This window comes from Magallana gigas, chromosome 8 (genome assembly GCF_963853765.1).
Source record: "Magallana gigas chromosome 8, xbMagGiga1.1, whole genome shotgun sequence".
Lineage (NCBI taxonomy): Eukaryota > Metazoa > Mollusca > Bivalvia > Ostreida > Ostreidae > Magallana > Magallana gigas.
In genome coordinates this window covers 43,168,893-43,189,485 of record NC_088860.1, presented here as the reverse complement: position 1 = coordinate 43,189,485, position 20,593 = coordinate 43,168,893, and the positions used below count along the sequence as shown (strand labels likewise).

The 20,593-nt window shown below is 32.4% G+C and overlaps 1 protein-coding gene across 2 annotated transcripts; it reads right to left on the bottom strand.

Moving 5' to 3' along the window:
• Positions 1 to 1,962: 1,962 nt before the first annotated feature.
• LOC117685752 (excitatory amino acid transporter) lies at positions 1,963 to 17,910 on the bottom strand. 2 transcript variants are annotated; one of them, XM_034460261.2, is made up of 11 exons: positions 17,836 to 17,910; positions 11,897 to 12,091; positions 11,538 to 11,612; positions 11,208 to 11,330; positions 10,648 to 10,726; positions 8,607 to 8,800; positions 8,010 to 8,136; positions 7,642 to 7,875; positions 7,235 to 7,426; positions 3,719 to 3,853; positions 1,963 to 3,456 (listed from the first exon to the last, which is right to left on the bottom strand). In XM_034460261.2, exons 2-11 carry the CDS (start codon positions 12,063 to 12,065, stop codon positions 3,249 to 3,251), a joined length of 1,536 nt encoding a protein of 511 aa, XP_034316152.2. In that variant the 5' UTR covers positions 12,066 to 12,091; positions 17,836 to 17,910; the 3' UTR covers positions 1,963 to 3,248. The 2 variants fall into 2 exon arrangements, with proteins under 2 accessions (XP_034316152.2, XP_065924705.1); XM_066068633.1 differs by having other exon boundaries at positions 17,772 to 17,855.
• Between the last annotated feature and the right edge of the window lie 2,683 nt (positions 17,911 to 20,593).

Here is a 20,593-nt window from a genome sequence, read left to right as displayed (position 1 = left end):
CATTAAAAAATCTAGGGCAGAAAAAATTAGACCCGGCCTCGTTAAATCCGCTCGGCTAGATTTTGTATTAATACTTTTCTGATGTCAACTTCCGATGCATTGGTACTCTCATTTCATAAAACTTTTAATTTATTCCAAAAAATTTCAGGTCGAAAAACGATAAAACATAACAGCCACTTAAAAATACCTTACCTTTGTAAACCATGCATATCTAGTACAAAGGCCACGCATGTTCAAGTAAACAAATATCTTTTGAAATGGGAAAGGCTAACAGGAATTTCCTTTTTTAGTGATTGTTTCCTAATATATACAAGTTAAATAATTACATGCATTTATACATTGAACAACTGAAGAAGAAAATCGCATCTAAATGCATACGTGTATTCAAATAGCTTTAAAATGCAGGACGGGGCTAAACGCTAATGTACATTTGAGTACACAAACAACATATAAATGTATCCGTTTCTGATTTAAGTTTTGATAAAAGTAACTAATGAGGGTACAGGTGTCAAACTAAAAAGGATATCAAAATTTCAGATGTATATTCGTTTCTTGTCGATATTTTTTAATTTGACCCTGAACCACATAACTCTTTATTACATGTATCTAGACGCCACGAGGTGATTTTTACACTTTGTTGATTGTATTACTGTATATTGTTTATATTTCACCTTCGTTTAATCAACATTGAAAGGGATATAACTATTATACTATTGTATCTCGTCACTTTATTAACTACTAAAGATGTTTTTGTTAGTGAAAACACTATAAAGCAACGAACAATATAATCGTATACTTACGAATTTGGACCTGGTATTGCTTATTATTTGGCGAAGGGTCATATCATATAGCTTGCATGTATCTGCTTTCGGTTTGCGTCGTCATGTTTCATAAGAGTTGTTGTTCTTACATCCTACGCTCTCAAAATTATATGTTTATGATTCATAATATTATTCTGTGATAATAAAATATTCTTATATGTTTTTTTAAAATTACGTAAGATTTTTTATTTTTGCTTTAAAAAAACATTCGACTCTTTATGTTTAGGGCGTCCAAAATAACAAATTAAATGTTAGCCTTTGAATAATCTTAGTATTCTATTCAAAAATCGTGTTGCGCAAAGTGAAATTTTATCAACATACAAACTAGATAACTTGCTATCGCAATTTTGAGCAGTTTTTTAGTCTCTTGAGAATACCCTGTTCGCGTGATACTGCTAAAAATAGATAAATCTGGAATAATCCGAAAAATGCTTTGTGCAAGAGCTTAACATAAACAAACAATCATTTCTGGTTCTAACTTGTAAAATAAACATCTTAAAATTTCGAAAAGTACTAAAAGCTTGAAATATTTAAGTACATTGTAAGTTTAATTTTCAAATTCAAAGTAAACAGTGTATAATGCCAAAAAAAATTCCTATTTCCTATCGCCTGACCAAACAATTCGGGTAGGTTTGTAGGAACCAAAACACCTACAAATTAGACGGAGTGGAGCTGAATTTTACACGCACAGCACTACACACCAAGTCTTGTCTGGAAACCCGAGCGTAGGTCAAGGGAAAGAAGGTTCAGAAAATCCCAGGACACGGTGGTAGATTTAAATTAATTAAGATACTTTATTTCTTCCACGAATTTTTTTTAAGAGTACCGAGAATTTCTGAATTAATAAGAGATAGTTAGTTATGTTACAAAGCCTGAGTCTTATATTTGTTTACAAATAATCTTAAGTTAGGAAATTGGTAAGCATTGACCAATTGACTTGTGAAAAACACGATTAATTGTTTCAACTTTGTTCAAAATTGATGGTATCAACAAAAAAGCACCATTGAAATAAAATTTATACCAATACAACACAGAGGTAAATAAAAACAAGACTATGCGTTTTTTACAAAACAAAAAAAATTCAAACTCTGTAGCTTGCTTGTAACTCGATGATTGACTTTCACATATGTGTAAGCATTAACATTATCCATATTAACTTTTTTTTACATATTATGAGTAGAAAAATAGATTTGGAAAAGAGCTCAAATGCAAATACAATGCTTTATTTTGGTATTTTAATGGTCAGTTTTTAAGTTATATAAATGATACAGAGTTCAAGGTCTAACAAAGGCTTTTTTCTTGTTTTTGTTTTTATTTGTTAGCTCACATGAGCTGAAAGTTTTCTGATAACTTATTGTCCAGTGTCCATCTAACTGCTTGCCTGTAAATATCATACATGTCATTCTGCAGAACAAAATCGCCGATTTCAACCAAACTTTGAACAACGCATTATTAGGTGAAGGAGGCACAAAGTGGTTTTTTTTTCAAATAAAAGACCACAACCTATTTTAATATAAAATTAAATAAAACATTGTTGAACATTTGCTTCAATCTTCTTCTAAAAAGTACCTAGCCATAAAAGCTGTAACTTGTGTGGAAGCACTCTTAGATAGTGTATATTCAAATATCTTTAAATAACGGTCTCCGGGGTAGGGTAGATGCCATAATTAGTGGTTGATTTTTTATATAGAAATACATAAAGAAATATCATAATAATTTTTTTAGAATCATTTTTGGAAGAAAAGCAATAGCTTACGTGGAAGCATTATAAGGTAGGAAAAATTCAAGTTTGTTTCAATCATTATCCCCGGGGGTAGGTCGGGGTCACAATAGATGTACAAATTATTATATAGGAATATACAGGGAGAATCTTTAAAGATATTCTACTTAAAAATCATTTTGCTGGGAGCATTTCAAAAGACCCCCAAGGTACAGTGAACCCTTTTCCAATTGACAAAAAAGCAAACAAGCCAACCCCATATACAATCAGCAGATATATCTCTAAATATTGATAAAAGTTACCCTAATAAAAAAAATTTGTGAGTTTGTGGTTAAAAAAACAATTTTGTCATCATAGAAAAAAATTCCGAAACATCTCAACAATAAAGTCAGAAAATTGCCCCATGTGATAAATATTTCCTGTACGTAGTGTACTAAGAAGCAGTGGATTCTTGTTAAAACATGATGTAAATATTATGATTTATTAGTCTATTTAAGTGTTTAATTAGCAGTAAATAAACAATATTTTAAAAAATGAATAACTATTACAGTGAAAAAAAATTGATATGATTACACATCAATCCACTCATAAATTTTAGAAGTATTGTCATGCTAACTGTGCGATAAAGCTTTTTTTTTTGATTGCTCAATACGGGACCTCAAGAATAACGCTTCACCGGTGATTGTACTTTAAATTCCATTTCCTCCTCAATCATTTTCGGTCTTAGTGTTGTTTCGGACCCTGTCAACTAATTCGCTGCAATTACGGGTCTCTGATGCATGCACTATGAGTTCCATTTCCTGTTCAACCATTCCCAGCTCTATTGTTGTCCCAAGATCCTGTCCACAATAACGATGCGCAATGGCAGCGCAGCAGGTGTGACTTAAAACATTTGCAGCAGTTCTAATTCGATCCCTAAAAAAATGAGAATAAATATTTTTCAATTATTTTTTTAGTTTTCATTCCTTATTTACTATAATTAAATTTTTGTTTGATGAAGAATCACAGTGATTTTAAAAAAGCATAATATTAAAATTTTAGTGCAGGATGAAGAAAAAGGAAAATCGAAGAATTTGTTGTTTACCTTTGTAACAAATTTGTGACTACTTCCGCGTACGTCATATAATGTATGCAATATGTTGGAACATTTGGGGTTTTTTTCCCCTAAAATACTTACAAGAACCATTCCACGGCAAACAGCAGGGACACAGCTTGAACTGGAATGTTGAGCGAAGACAGAACCATGATGAGGGTGACGATACTGGCGCTAGGGACAGAGGGCAAGGCCAGGCTCGATATCGAGGTCACTAAACTGTAAACGAAAACTGTTGTGATGTCAGCTGTAAATAAAGACAGTTCTGTACAGTACCTTTCACACCCAACCTAACACCAGAAGAGTTAACCCCAACTAAACCTCTAGTTAACTGAATTTACTTGGAATTTTCTCTGGGTTTGCTTTTTGAAAATGTGGGTCCACTCGTGAATTACTTGGGCTTACCCGGGGTTTACTTTGGGCTTACCCGGGGTTTACTTTGGGCTTACCCGGGGTTTACTTTGGGTTTACTTGGTTTTGCTTTTGAGGTAACCTTAACGCACTGAAGTTTGAATCAGATCCGTCTTTTTTCCTAGCATCCTCCTCCCTGTGATTCCTGCCCCTTGTATATTGTGAATATACAGTCAATGTCTGTTTTTAATGGTAAACTTCTGACCGGGTTTACTCTCTGTGTCCACTCTGAGTTTATTTTTGGTTTATTTAGTGTTTACTCTGGGTCCACTCTAGTAATCCCGGAGTAAACCCAGAGTAAGCCCAGAAAATAAACCAAGGGTTTAGTTGGGGTTTACTTTCTTTTAGGTTGGGTCCGATCGCAGCATTGTTAAGGCGTCCCGATGCTAAAATACGGCTGGAAAACGATATTATTTGAATCATGGCAAAAATAATTTTACCGGGAGTATTTCTTTAAATCTATGTTACATTTATTGACATCGATGTTAAACATTATATTTGATGCATTTTTGTGACGTCATATGTACTTCGTAATCACGTGACAGGCGAATCCTAATATTGCAAATGATCTAGTTAAAACGCATCGGCGCAGGTGATTAATGACATTAAATCATGCATATTTTTAAGAAAAATCCTTTGTTAAGTCATAAACTTTGAAGTTCTTGCTTGGGAAAGAAATAGATATTTTGTTTATAGAAGATATTGTTGAAACATTCCACAAAATCATCAAAATAATGCACATTTTTACTAATCAAAAGCGATTTACAAAAAATTGGGGTAAATCCGTAGGTTTCCGCAGCACGATTCACATTGGTACTTATATTCTCTACCAATTTTACGTAAAATATTCTAAAATTGTGTTGATCTTTCACCTGCGCCAAGCTGGTTTTACATGCATTAAAATTTCTTAATTCAGTTGTTTACACGTAGCAGGGAGAGTCTCCAAACCACTAGTTTATAAATAGTCTTTTACTTAAAACGAAGCTTTAAAACTGCCGATTATTTGATACTGGTTTTTAATATGAATGAATTCTGTACGTCTAGAATTAACTGCAGCATCTATATAAAGGAAACATGCGGTATTATACTGGTTTGATATAATTCACTTTTAACGTTAAGATACATTCCCTGAGAACTATCGACAGGAATGCAGATCGTGACGTCAAAGTTAATTATGACGTCATATTGTATGAAGTACAGACAAGTGACTTTCTACATATCACATCGGGAAGCCTTAACATGGCCGCGATCGGTACTGTAAAGTTACTGAAGAGTAACAGTAACTTAAACTACAAGCGTGATGACCAGGTTGGCTATAACTGTCAGTAAAGTGTAAACACAGATAACAACGGAAAATAAGACTAATATATGTTTTAGGGTGCGACCGTTGGGGCGAGCGCAGCATGTGATCAAACTATGAATTATGATGAATCAATAAAAATAAAATTAACAACGTAAATAAAGATTGCAAAATAAAATAAACATACCTAATTTTTCAGTAAATTTACAATAATCATAGTTTATAAGATTTGTTATTTATTTATTTATTTTTAAGTAGAACAATAGTTCAATCTCAGATACAATGTTGTTAAATTATACAGATTTTAATATAAATGTTCTTTGCACTCTATCTCCTCTTTTATAGTGATTGTAACGTACGTCAGTTACTCCAATTTAAAAAAAATATTTTTTTTTATTTTAAATGTACGCATTAAAATAATTTTCTTATCATATACAAAGAAAACGGAGTTGCCCCGCACCCCCAACCCACCTTGGGATTGGGAGCATGTATAAAATGGAATTAAAAATAAAGAAAGCATTGAACTGCTAAAGAGCTGAAGGATTAGAATTTTCATGATTTTGAGAATTATCCTTTATGAGGCTGCCATCCACCCGCCCATCCCCATTTAAAAAACGATGCTATGTGTACGTTTCTGGAAACTAACGTTACCGTAATTATAGTGAATAAAATAAATGTTAGCATTCATGCAAATGAGTGCAAGTTACAACTGTTCCTATATCTGAAGAAATGTCCTCATTCTTTAGCTTTGCAAGATTTTGAGAGGATTTTCAGCAGATTTACAATAACTTCAGTTAGAGTAATTTCCCCTTATTGTGACGTCAAAGTTCACGTAAAGTGTCGTCTAACTCTTTAAAACTCCCCGAGATATGAAAGATTTTTTTAAAAAAAACTCTGGAGGTAACATTGATTGTATGTCGTATACATCGTTATTGTTTTTATTGTCCTGCTGGTTCTCGTGAGAGTGTGAAGTGATAAAAATTGCTATGATTACAGGGAACTACTGGGATGATTAAAACAATGCATTACTGGTCCGATTTACTGACGCCAAAAGAATCCGTTGAATGAATGTGCAACTTGTCCGAATTTTCTATTCACACACGCCTTGTTGGTAGAGCTCCCTTCGCGACGGTGCTGGCGCAGCGCCAGCGAGCTACACTCGCTATAAGTACACTATAAACAAAAGATGGGCAGCTAGGCTATACTGTAACGTAAACTAAGAAGATGGAGAAATGTAAACGGCAGACGACAGGACAAGCCTGGCTTGAGATGTCAGCTTATTGCAAACAGAAAACGAAAATTAACAAATACACAAAAAACTACGCAAATTATGATAAGGTTTGGGAGCCAATTCCAGTAATAACTGTAAATGAAAGACAAAATATTACATTTAACTGTAAAGAAAAAGTCGAGATTGATAACTGCCGACAAAACACTTCCATTGATTTGAGTAACAAAAAACAAATTGCAGGGCAAGATATCTTAAGTTTATCTTTATGGAACTTGTAAGCATAAAAGTAGATGTAAAAGTACAGCAAACAAAAAAATTGCATAGAGCAAAAAGATCTTACGTACAAGACATTTTCTACAATCCTGAATAAAAAAGACCATTACGTTTTGCCTGTGGGGCAAGACTGGCTTAATCTAGAAATCAACAACACAGTTATGTAAACTATGTTAACTTTAATTTCAGATTTACATTTTTTTTTACATAACATGCTTCTTTAATACGCTTAAAATACGGTAAGGTACATTAATGAACATATTTGTTCTAATTATTTTTTCATGTGGAGAAATAATGTTAACTTTAAGGTTTCGTGCAGTGTAAGCAAAATATTGGACATATTACATGAGAAAAAACATTGATAGTTCTTTTTACAGATACTCACAAAAAAGTTGCAACTTTTCCAAATACCAGCGGAATACAGGAAATGCTTGCAATAAACATAACTGAGGCGGTGATAAAGAGGGCGCTGCCATCAGCGTTAATCGTCGCACAGAAAGGAATGACAAATCGACTGACCCTCTTGTCGATGTGATTATTGTCACAAGCCTCAAACATTTCTGGAATAGCTACGGCTCTTTAAATAAAATAATTATATGTTTGGAATAATATTGTTTTTATTGGATTTATGCTAAATTATCTGGCTTTTCTAATGATATTTATTCGCTAATAAGTGTTTTAATGTCAATATTATCGTACAGTTGCCTGTATTTTTATATCTGATGGAAAACTGCTTCTCGTTTTTAAAAAATATACTGGTTACAAAAATCAAATGTCATACAATCATCTTACGAGCTGGTGGCAGCGAATCCTATCAGCCAGGCACGTCCAACACTTATAAAGAACGTAAAAGGGTTTCTTCTTAAGGTAAGGAAAAAGATAACGGGCAGAAACACCGTCTGGTGAAGAATAATCCCAAAAGTAACAGTCAGAACATACAGTCCAAGGTTGGAGAAGGTGCCTATGACGTCACGGGTACCTGCTATGGAGCTTGCGATTAGACTGCATACACCAAGTGGGGTTATCCTATGTAAAAAAAAAATATTATACTATTTTATAGTTTGTACTGTGGGTCGTAGTTATATGTATACGTGTTTTCAAACTTGTGACTGAGAAACAAAATGATACATGGCTACCAATGGGTTTTACTTTGGCCTTACCAAAGGAACCATCGGAGCACGTGTAGTACGATCTCGTTGCCAACTGCAAAAAACTCAAGAAACGGTTTGGCTTTCTTTCCCAGTCTGCCAGCAGCCGTTCCCAAAAACATACAGACAACGATTATACCTATAAAATACCCGAATAATCATTTTTAGGTAATTTTTGTCCTTAGGCAATAAGAATAACCGAGTTAAAACTATATTGATTTAATATTATAAATAACTATATTTCACAACAATAAAGTATAATGAAGATTATTAAATGATTAATAAGCTTTCATTTATTTGGACGTTATTGGTAAGGATTAAGTAAACCGCAGCCCTCAAGTGTAATTCATATACTGAAGCGGGTGGCCAGACAAAAACCATTCAAAAACAAAAATACACGAAATACTGTTTATAAAATGATTGCTTTGTCTGCCTCAAAAATACTGTTTACAATAAAATTACATCTTGTATATTTAAAGCTACGATTTATATATTGCGTCCCTCAGTAAATCACTCCAAGGTACTGCGCTTCCTAGTTTGTATCAAAACATAAAAGATATTCTATTTGTCTGTAAAAAGTCTTAAATCATGGTCATTTGAAGACTGTACCGAGTATATTTGGTCCATCTGTTTTTCCAACTGATTTTACAACCTTTTGAGCATGAGGATGTTCATTTTGATTAGTTGAAATGTTTCTCTGGGTTGCATTATCAACCACTAAAACTTGTTCCACCTTTTCATGGGTATATTTCGTTTGGGACTGTCGAAAAGTTGCCTCCACCACATTATCTGGAAATATGTTTCTGTAAAAAAGAAGAAAAAGATTGTCAAATAATACTCATTCAAGTTTTTTTTCTAGGTACATTAATAGTAATATGGTGATTAAATAAGATTTTGTTTTACATGTATTTAGAAGGGAAATTCAAGTTTATCTATTATAACTAAATTTGGTTTTTACAATCATACAAAGCCTTGTAGAAGAGTACTTAGTACAATAGTGTGACCTGTAAGTGTTGTTATTCTTTGAAGTTGTTTGTTAAAAAACTTAATTACAGAACGCCTTTAAAATTGAGGTCCTTATGTTAATGACCAAAACCTAACAATAACGTAAATAAATAACACTTTGTATAAAGGAAAAATCCATCTTATTTCTAAAAAAAAAAATGAACAAGCGTCAAAAGTATCAGGCCGCAAACTTTAAAGGACTCTTTGAGTACTAATGAGGAAAATTTTTTAGACTTTAGACTGTCGAAATTTCATAGATTTTCTTAAGATAAGGAGTAGGTCTAATAAAGAGAAGACTCCATTCTTAAGAAGGAAGCTATGGAATCTTCGAATGTTTTATCAACGAAACGTGGACCAAAACAAATAGGAAATACTAGACACATTTTTTTTTTACAAATTAATTGTATTACGTAGATTTACACATTGATGAAGAATGAAAGTTGAGTGTCAATAAAATTTAATCGGAAAGCATTGTAAACGGATTCAAAATGCAAAAAATCTAAGACCTCTAATAAAGTATGTTGGTGTGATTCATTGAACAAAAGAATACTGAGAGATATGTTAGTTAAATTAATTTCGCTAAAAGGTAAGTAAATTTTCTTTTATTTCTCGACCAGACGTCGTTGTTTTTGATATAAAATCTGACTAGAACAACACTACCCCGTAGATATTGAACTTCAAATTTTACATGTATCGATTGTTGGATCAATGTTTGAATTTAAAAGTGCTGCTAGAGTCCTGTGTTATGTGTTGTTTTGATGCAACAAACAGTTTTCCGTGCAAACTTAATAAAAGTTCTCAAAAAACCTGATGACTAACTATTTCATTAAAAAGAGTATAGGATTCTAGCGGCGGTTTTGATAAAACTTAGAGCCTTCACTTGATGGTAGTGTGGCTCTAACTCATTTTATGTTTAGGAATATACAATAGCAATGTAGAGCTGTCAGGTCATTGTGCACCCATGTAGCAGTAATGTACTACCCGATTTTATTACATTGACATCTGTTTCAAAGGATAGTTCTATGTTTTTGATCTAAATCAAGTAAGTTAATTAATCTTATGGTTATGAGTAAAACAGTTAAAATAAGACGCTCAATTCCCCATAGGCTTCTTTAAGACACCTGCGTAATAGTCAACCAAAACTTAAACGTCAGTCGTCAAGTGAGGATTGAGATAGCTCATGATTCGTTGTTAGGTAAACTGAGTCTAGGCTTTGTTTTGTTTACTTTCTGAATTTTCAAGGTTAAGACCTAAAATGATTGTGGGTAATAACATCAGCAGATAGAAAAATCAGCTTGAAGAAGAATGGGAACATTACATGTATATTGAGACAATGTAAACAAACATATGACATGCGCCTTGTTTACACAATAAAGAATTGTGAGTATTGTACCTTGTTTTTAGCTTAACTGACACTCAAAATTTGTTTTATCATTACAAATACTTTTCTAAACATTGTAAACAATTAAAATAAAACTCAACCCTGATCAAAACTGTAACCAAACGTCTTTTTAATTTTGATTTCATTGTTTGGCAACGTTTACTGTGGATATTCCTCTAGTTTGTCTATGGTCGTATCTTTAGAGGGTTATTGTTGTTCTTGTGCGTTCAAATTATTTTATCATAGAATGTGTATAATTGTTACCTAAGTAAATCTGCAAATAAATCCTGTGGGACGGCCTCGTATACGTTTGGTTTTCCTTCCACAAGAGGACTTTCACTACCTTCCAAAACAACGAGAGCCTTCTGATGAATCGAATCAATTGTCCTTTCAAATTTCTATGAACGTTTATCCTCTATTGAAGCACTCAAAATTAAAATGCATAACATACTGAAATCAAACTGTTTCCCGATTGTCAACGTTTATGTTATAAATGTTTTTCTCTATCCTTAAAAAGTATGCCATAACAAACTATATTGTATCAAAGAATATACTGCGATGCAGACTGCAATGTATATACAAATATTACAGATAGATAGCGTTGTCTGCATTAATGTTTAGCGCTATTATTATTATCCTAATTAATAAATTATCATTACTTTTTTTACTTAGGTGACGTTGTATACCTGGTTTGATGACGAAGAAGAACCTATTGCTATAAGCGCCTCAGAGTGAAATCTTTATTATATGGGGCGCTATTAAGATTACTATAATTATTTTTATTATCATTATTATTACTTTTTTACTTAGGTGACGTTGTATACCTGGTTTGATGACGAAGAAGAGCGCTATTGCTATGAGGCAGCCTACCATGTTTGTAAGCATTATGTAGGTGAAGGACACGACGCTGATCTTTCCGTTGGACTTGGGGTCCAAAGATGCAGTGCCTAAAAAAAACCAAAATGAGTCCCATCTTATGCCAACCATTTTCTTCTGAGAGATAAACTTTAATTTCAAATTGTCAAAGATTGTTCAAGTAAAACGAAAGGAGTTTCATGTTTAAGTTTTAGTTAATGGTCATAAATTAATAAAACATTTGTTATACAAACAGCTGTGAACAGCTGACCCATTATGACACCTGGTGTATCACTCACTGTGTATGACACTGCATACCAACAAAGGAATGATCATCATTTTCAACAAACGTAAAAATAGCTCCCCGGGCATACCTGTAAAACGTAAAAAAAATAATATCAAAAACATTTTACGTACAATTTGTTTAATTTCTTTACACTGATTTTATTTTCAGATTATTTTTCATTCAATCCAGCATAATGAAAGTATAGCAAATACAGTGATTAGTAAAGGTCATTGTTTATTCAATTCAAGGGTCAAGGTCACTCGATTTAATTATCGTAGCTGTGAGTCTTGTCTAAATAACAAATCCCAAATCTACTGTTTCAAACGTTGGTTCATTAAAAAAAAAATATTTAACAACTGTTAACGCACTTACCCAGCCATAGTAGTGCATCTGATGACGGTTCGGCTAGACGCAATAAAAAGCCTAATGTTAACCCAAAGATGACAGCCGAGAGAGTCAGAATGAATATAAGATTGTGTCGTAGGTGCAATCGGAACTTCCGAATGATGGAGCATTCGCGATTTTCGATAGCGCTTTCCATCTTTATTGTATTTTCTTATATGTTACCTTAAAGTAAATGAACAAGGAATGAATTTGCTGCAATAATAGGAAAAAAATTAAATGGTAATAACAAACTGTTTGAACTTGCGTACAATATCTGGAGAAACGTTTCTAGAACATGCATTTGTCCTCGTTCTGCAATCAACAGAAACTATCCTTGGTCTGTTGAATACTATTTGATTGAAATACATTCGCTGACTAGTCTTTATCTATAATATTAAGATGGAACTGCATGTTTATTGATAAGCAATTACGAGTCCCTATCGAATTGATAAAACAGTTGTTCAAAATAGGAAATCGTGTTTTATTTGTAATTATATATATACGTCCTTTTCATTAACCATAATGGTAATGGTTTCTTTTTTTATATGACTCACATCGTATGTGTGATATGAATAAGTATTGTGCCAATGCAACACAATGAGGTGGCCCCAAACTCCCTATTCTGTAAATGTCACTGATCCGCACCGGAAAATGACAAAGAACTCACATCATTGATAGTTAACTAATCTTACTCTTGATGTTTACCGTTTAAATATTGCATGGTTTGTTACTGATGTCAACCGGTAGTTTTCTCACATCTGTTCCTTCAGTAATAAGTTATGTAATGATTAAATCATATCAAATAACATTTTTGAAGAGAACGAACCCCTTCTGGATCGCAATAATTTTACTTAATATGATATGACTTATATAGAACACACCCTCTTTTTTTTTGGCTGATCACAATTTCTATTGGTAATTTAAAGATGTGTCTATTTTTAGAACGTTTGGTTCCTTTATTGTGGATCGAATTCTTTAGGGCCATTTAGGTGAATGATTAATTTTCTTAAAGGTTAATAGCCTAGTATTACTTGTATGATTAATGAATTAACACTATTCATCATAATTCCCTCTGGATCGACGAGATTTTGTTCAACCAAACGCTCGGCTGTCTCCGTTTATCTCCGTCAAGCAAGAGAGACTCAAGAGTTTTGTCGGATATTAACGGAGACAGCCAAGCGTCTGGTTGAACGAGACTACATTGAACTCTAGCGTAAGAATACATACGACTTTAAAAAATATCTAAACTGTTTGTACAATTTAAAACCTTATTATTTTCATGGTATTAATAAATAAGTTTTCCTTAGAAACAATGCTTCAAAATATATAGCATCGAATTTTCGATTATTTTCAAGAACTAAGTGTTGTCAGCGGTAGTGCTTAGGTCCAAACACTGTTTCACTTTCGCTTTGCCCGGGTAAGTGCATAGGAGAGTTGATTAAAATCAACTCCTTAAAATGATCCAACATGAGTTCCAATGATTCAACAGTATGTTTCAATGTGAGTCTGCTGACTTAAACACAAAAGCATATGTTGCGATTACTACAAAATGTTGCATCAAATTAAAGACATAAATAGTAATTCTATCCTCTCAAAACTTTGCTTACAAGTACAGATAGATTTAATGTTTTACGTAAGAGTAGAAAATGTTGGGGTCACATTTCAAAAAAAAAACGGAGACAAATAGGGATGTGTAATAAATTATGGATTTATAATAAGTATTAAAAACTAGAGCAAAGCTCGTTGCAAAGCAACGAGTGGGTCTTCCGTTAATGTCGGAAGTAAAGCTGAAAGTTCCTGTAAGAAGCAGAGCTCTTTAACCGATAACAAGAGTAACTAAAATAAAAAGATAAAATAAATCGAATTATTCCTGGTACGACTTAACAAAATACGAATGATTTTAAGTACGACTTAACAAAAACCTTTCCGATTTCAAGAACAATTTAACAAAAAAAATCCGAATGTGTTACAGTACGACTTAACAATTATTTATGGTACGAGTTAATTTTACTTTGAACATTACGCTATTTTTTAAACCAAGGACGCGGAATCAAAATTTCCGGAAAAATCAATTTTTAAACCCCGATATCTCTGAAATGCATCATCCGATTTTAAAACGGTTTTCAGTGTTAGATTCAACTTGATAAGGTCTACAAAACACATATTCATTTTTGATTTGATCAGAAAATTCATTTTTTCGAAAAATTTGATTTACTTCCGGTTTCGACCGGAAGTGACGGATTTTGATTTCCAGCCTTATTACAAAGGCAAAACGATCAATATGTTAGCACGAAAAATTTCAACTTTCTATCTTGAAGCGTTTTTGAAAAAAGCCGCGGACAAAATGACTTTTTGAAAATTTTAAAAATGACGTAACGTAAAAACAGAAGAGATGTTACCTTAGAAACTTTAACATCTTTGAGGCATTATAATTGCACATAATCTCTGAAAGTTTCATAAAAATCGGTTAAAAACTTTTTGAGTTATGAAGCCGAAAAGAAGTCAGAAAAAAAAAAAAAGTATAAGAACTAGAGCAAAGCTCGTTGCAAAGCAACGAGTGGGTCTTCCGTTACTACCGGAAGTAAAGCTGGAAGCTCCTGTAAGAAGCAGAGCTCTTAAACCAATAACAAGAGTAACTAAAATGAAAAGATGAAAAAAATCGAATTATTCCTGGTACGACTTAACAAAATCCGAATGTGTTTAAGTACGACTTAACAATTATTTTTGGTACGAGTTAACTTTACTATTAACATTATGCTATTTTTTAAACCAAGGACGCGGAATCAAAATTTCCGGAAAAATCAATTTTTAAATCCCGATATCTCTGTAATGCATCGTCCGATTTTAAAACGGCTTTCAGTGTTAGATTCAGCTTAATAAGCTCTACAAAACACATATTCATTTTTGATTTGATCAGAAAATTCATTTTTTCGAAAAGTTTGTTTCACTTCCGGTTTCGACCGGAAGTGCCAGATTTTCATTTCCAGCCTTATTACAGAGGTAAATCGATTAAATCATAAGCATTGAAAATTTCTTTACTATCGATGCATAGCATGCGGGTTGAATAACCCCAATCATTCCGGGGACGAAACCAAACGGTTTCCTTTTCTAAACATTCCCGTGATGAACTTGGTCTGTTTTTTCGTTTGCCCAAAAAGAAATTATTTTTATTTACTTTGAATATTTCTAACTTTGAAAGGAGACTGATTCTGCTCGTGTAAATAGGAGAAAGTCCATAACTTTCTCAGATAATTAGTTTGTATGAAAAAAAATTGATACTGTAACAAAAAAAATCGGACCAAGCAGCTTTAATGCGTTATTTTATGTCTGAAAAAAAAGTCGAATAAAACGTTGAAGTTGCATATTATAGTGATTTAACAAACATCCCGACCATACAAAGTCGATGGAAAACGATTTAAAATGTGTACCTGTTTTACAGTGAGCACAAATTACAATCGTAAGTCTACTGGGACATAACCCACTATTCAAAATAATTTATTCAATACGTGGGTTCAACATGCCCGGGTCAGAAAGGTAATAGCTTTCCCTCGCTATAGGAAAAATCTTGAAATTTTCATACATTTTTCAATTTCTAGGTACCAGCCTAATGTCGTTTTCACAGAAATTTTAAATGTATAATGCGTCTCTTTTCTTTTAGTTTTATAAATGCGCATGTATAATACGTATTTTGTCTTTTCCACATGTTTGTACACGGTTCAGCTGACAGTAAACAAAGGTTTTGAAATGAATGTCCATTCTCCATTAACTATACAAAACCACTATTGTCGGCTGACCCCTACTATGTTGTAAAGCTTTGTGGTTTTCATAAACACTAAATTCAGCGCTTAAACTTGTTTATTCTTATGATTTAAATATCAATAGATGATGTGAGAAAAAAAGAGTATGCTAAAATTTGAATTCATTGAAATTTAATTTTTTTTTAAACAGGGGCCCTTAGTGCACTCGTCCTTTGTTAAGTTTAAGGCCGATCATTCATTTAAGATCACCAGGAAATGTAACCACATACTTTGGGGTTATTTTGAAAGTTAATGTTGTTAGTGTGCTTGATATTCAAATTCGAAATGCATACAAATACATTTGCGTTGTCATTTGTCAATTGACATACATGTAGAACAAAACATTCATATGCGCATTTACATGGACGTTTTAGAACTGTTACATTAATCAAATGTTATAAACATGCCGAGGTTTCTGTTGGCAGCATTTTTATTAAAGTATTCCTTATATAACATATAACATTGCCATTTCAGTCTCAATGAAATGATATGCCAACAGGATATGCCCATTTATTTGAAAACAATGAAAGGTTTATATTTAGATTATCTAGACTCTATGAAAGCTGGTATTTTTTGGGGGGGCGGGGGTCGAGTGGGGGGGGGGGGGAGGGAGAGTTACTGGAAAGAAGGGTTTCCACAGACTCCAATAAATTTTCATCTTCTTAAAGTTCTAACAAAAAAGGACATTTTTCAAACGTCAAATATAAGTTGTATCATTGCCCATTTATTAAGCTATGAACTGCAACCCTTAACAACGACATATTTGTATGTATAAAGTTTTGGCGCTTGCATTGACAACATTTTCTTAAGTTTCATAAATTTGGGGGGTTTTTGTTGTTGTTGTTGTTTTTGGGGGTTTTTTTAAACATTTTATTGAAACTCTTTTACAAAATCACATGGTACAAAAAAATAATATAAAGCATAATATTTTTCAAAAGAGTTATATATGATAGAGAAAGAAAAAAGGGAAAAAAGGACAGACAGGCAATCACATCATGTACATTAAATATGAATCACCTATGTATAAATATATTTTACTTTTTGTAATAATTGAAATGGATATTGGGTTCCTAGGTACTATAATAGCTAATATATATGCTACCTACAACAAATCACAAATTGCTTTCCAATCTCTTTCCTATTCTAAATATTTGCAGTTTTTTAATAGCATACATTTCTGAATAAGGACTCTGTCGGCAATTATGTTACTTAAACTAACAAAGTCAATTTTTTTGATAGGTTTAAATTTACAGGAAAAATGTATTGTTTTACAATAAGTATCAACAATTCTGAACTCTGTATAACTTATTATTGTTGTATTTACCGAAAAGTATGATACTTTTATCAAAAATAAAAGAGATATTATATTTTGTTAAGAACAGCTCTTCAATTCTATACAATATATCCTTAACTTCAGGGCATTCTGTAAATAAATGTTCTATTGTTTCAATGTTTAATTTACAGAAGTTACAAAGAGGAGAGTCTTTAAGCTTAATTTTATGGAGATAATTATTTTTAGGAACAATTCTATGTTATATCTGATATTGCGTCCATTGGAGTTTAGATTTAAGAGTAACTTTAAATGGAAGTTCAAAAATATTTCCCCAGTCAAATTCATTCATATCATATCCTTCTTCTTTCCAATTTTTTTACAGAGGTAACTTGCTTTTTCTTTTCTCTAGTATGTAAACTGTACATATTTTTGCATCGTTTTTTACTTTTGTAAAACACTTTTAGGGGCATTGGTATATATGGCTGAATCTTTTGTTTTACTTGTGTCATATTACATGTCCCTATACATTCAAAAATCGTGTTCCTCAGGCCTCCATATTCTAAATAATTTGTTTTTACATTTGAGTTAATAATCGATTCATAAGTTACGAAATTATCATTTGGATCTAAAAGGTCAATAATACAGATCATACCATTATTTCATTAATTGTTGATATACTAATGATAGTTGTTTATTAAGGCATTCGTTTATATAATAAAATTAATATGTAGCATACAAGTGATATTTTTAATCATGATGATATTTAATCTAAAATGATTTTAAAGTTACATACTTTTGATAAATTAAGGAATTGACTTCAGTGCATAGAAATGATTTAGTAAAGAAAAGAGTCCTACCCTCTGCTATCAGCTTCTGGTCTGATTATAATAGATCTGACAATAACACTTATAAAACCACGGTTTAGAAAGATTATAAAAAAAACATGGATTGATATGTTCCTCTACATGAAACTGGAGTAATATTTCTCTATGATTTTTTATATTTATGTTATTTCCTGCTTTTAGTACTGCTTTTCAGACTGTTCAGCTCGCATTGTACATATATGCAGATAAAAAATAATGCAGATGGCGCAAGGAATTTAATTCAGAAGCATTTTTACCTTTACCGATTTAGTATTCACTGCATATTCCACTGTATCATTTTCTTACTACCACGATGTATTTTCCTTTATCGTTGCTGTATTATTGCATAATTTTGCTTAACGATCAATTTTTAATTGGTTATCTTATATTGAAACAGCTTTTAGACTGAAATCTAGTCGATCAAGTGAAATTTTATCAGTTTATGATATTACGTAACTTAAAAATTGCTTATAAAATATTGTTTAATTGCTATATCAGTTGCATAGCTATAATAAATTATTTTAACATTGTCTAATGGTGTCTTTTAAGAGTTTGTACCTTTAGTGTTCACTTTGTGTTGACTATCGTTTTTATCTTGAGCTACATTGAGATGACAAACTCATTAGGTATCTGTGGGTTCGTCTTATACTTCCTAGAAGTTGCAGTTGCCTGCAGACAATATATTATAAAACCTATTATATACCCTTCAAAATGGTGTTACTTGGGTGTCAAAGTGACCTCTTTCCAAAACAATAAAGGGGGTTTCAGAATCTTGTTTGCATGCAGAGAATCTTGTTTGCATGCAGAGAACCTTTCAGATCATTTGGCTACTGCCCGAAAAAATGACGTTTTTGAAAGCTTTTTTTTGGTAAAAAAAAACCCGTCATTTTTCAGCCATTAAATGACCCCCAGGACAAAATTGAAAATTCCAAAACCTTATTGCGCATCTATAAGATACCCTGAAACATATTCCAAGAGATGATTTGTCAACTGTTGAAAATGTAGGAGGAGTTCGAGGAAGAAGGTTTTTTGTGAAAAAACGTCACTTTTTACCAATTATTTGACCCCCAGGACTAACAGAGAATTTTTAAAACTTTTTTACAAAACAACATGATACCCCAAATCAAACTCCAAGAGTTCAGTTTGCTGGTTTATAAGATGTAAGAGTAGTTTGAGAAAGTAAAACGTGACAGACGGACGGACGGACGGACGGCACTGGGTAACAACAATATATCCGAAAGTGCGGGTATAACAATCTTTTACATATGTAACTGCATGCATTCATGTATGTTTATGATTATGTCCATACAAAAGATTTTCTTACCACAACTCTTTTTACTCAGAATTCCATAAAACTAAGTGATAACTTGAGACATACTGTGTAGATGTGCATATGTGATGTTAATTAACGAAATCCGATCCTCAGCAATGTTCGATAACTTTAAATCATCCGGAATTTTTTATACATACTATAAATCTGCCTTTTATATAGAAAAATTTAATTAGTCTAGAAGTGTTAGTATTACACTAAGGCATTCAACGAATTGCTTGGCTTAGTGTCTTTACGGAGACCTACTACCTATCAGTAAAGGGGTTTGAGCAACCGTTGCACCGGTACAACCCTTTTTCCTTATTTGATCTCAACTTGCATACGTTATTTATTCCATTATATTCATTGAGGCCAAATTTGCAAAAACTTAGTAAAATGCATGGATACCATCAAAAAATTTCTTTTTATTTTATTTCATTTATAAAGTTTGAAGAATAAATAACAGTTTTAGGATTAAAAAAATACTTTGAGGCTGAGGATCGGAGTACCTTAAATTGTTTAACCATAATATTTTTCGAGATCTGTCCCTTTAATTTATAGGATAATGGTAACAATTTCAGAAAAAACATGTTTTATTTTCATTCTAGTGTTTTTAATGTATTATACAATATTTTATTTGGATATTTTATTTATATTACGCAGCCAAACTTTTAATGCCAGTTGTTAAGTTATATGAAAAAAACAGAGCTCAAAGTCTAAACAAAGCTCATATCTTGTTTTTGTTTACATTGGCTATCTCACCAAACATTCTAAAGTGAAGGAAACAAAAGTTAATCAAAATGAAAGGCCACATCCTATTTTAAGGGAGATAATAAAGAGTTGTTTTAAAAAAAACTTGCTAGAATCTTCTTCTCAAAAAGCATCTAGCCAGATAAGTTGCAAGTTTTGTGGAAGCATTCCCAGGTAGTGGTAAATTCCAATTTGTTCAAATTATGATCCCCGGTGTAGGTTAGGGGTCACAGTTAGTGGCTGAACTTTAATATTGAAGTAAATATAGAAATATCTTTAAAATAGATTATATCAAAGTCCATCTGGCAAGAAAAACTGTAATTTCGGTGGAAGCATTATCAGGTATGGAAGATTCAAGTTTGTTCAAATCATGTATATATTAAATTACTCCTCTCAAAAATCATTTGTCCAGAAATATTACAAAAGACTCCTATGTACAGTAAACCATTATCCAATTTACAAATCAAAGTACTGAAGTACTGAAAACCGGGCTCTTTTGGTGTGTCTTTATGCATATTGTGTAGTAAAGACTGAAAATCTCTCTCTCTCTTTCTCTCATGCTTTTAATGTCGGCAAAGCGTCAGAGAGCAACCAAATTTTGTAAGCGAAAAACAATATATATGTCTGTCTAGTAGAAATTAAAAAGTTCAATAGTGCTGCCTTGATTTAATTTTGCAACAAGCATGATAAATT

What these genes read in the sequence shown, in the direction of transcription:
- LOC117685752 (XM_034460261.2), bottom strand. Translation starts at nt 12,065, where the DNA reads ATGGAAAGCGCTATCGAAAATCGCGAATGCTCCATCATTCGGAAGTTC. An exon ending in TTATTTGCAGATTTACTTAG is followed by an intron (nt 8,801 to 10,647) that starts GTAACAATTATA and finishes TCTTTTTTACAG; the next exon opens with AAACATATTTCCAGATAATG. An exon ending in GGAAAAGTTGCAACTTTTTT is followed by an intron (nt 3,854 to 7,234) that starts GTGAGTATCTGT and finishes TTTCGTTTACAG; the next exon opens with TTTAGTGACCTCGATATCGA.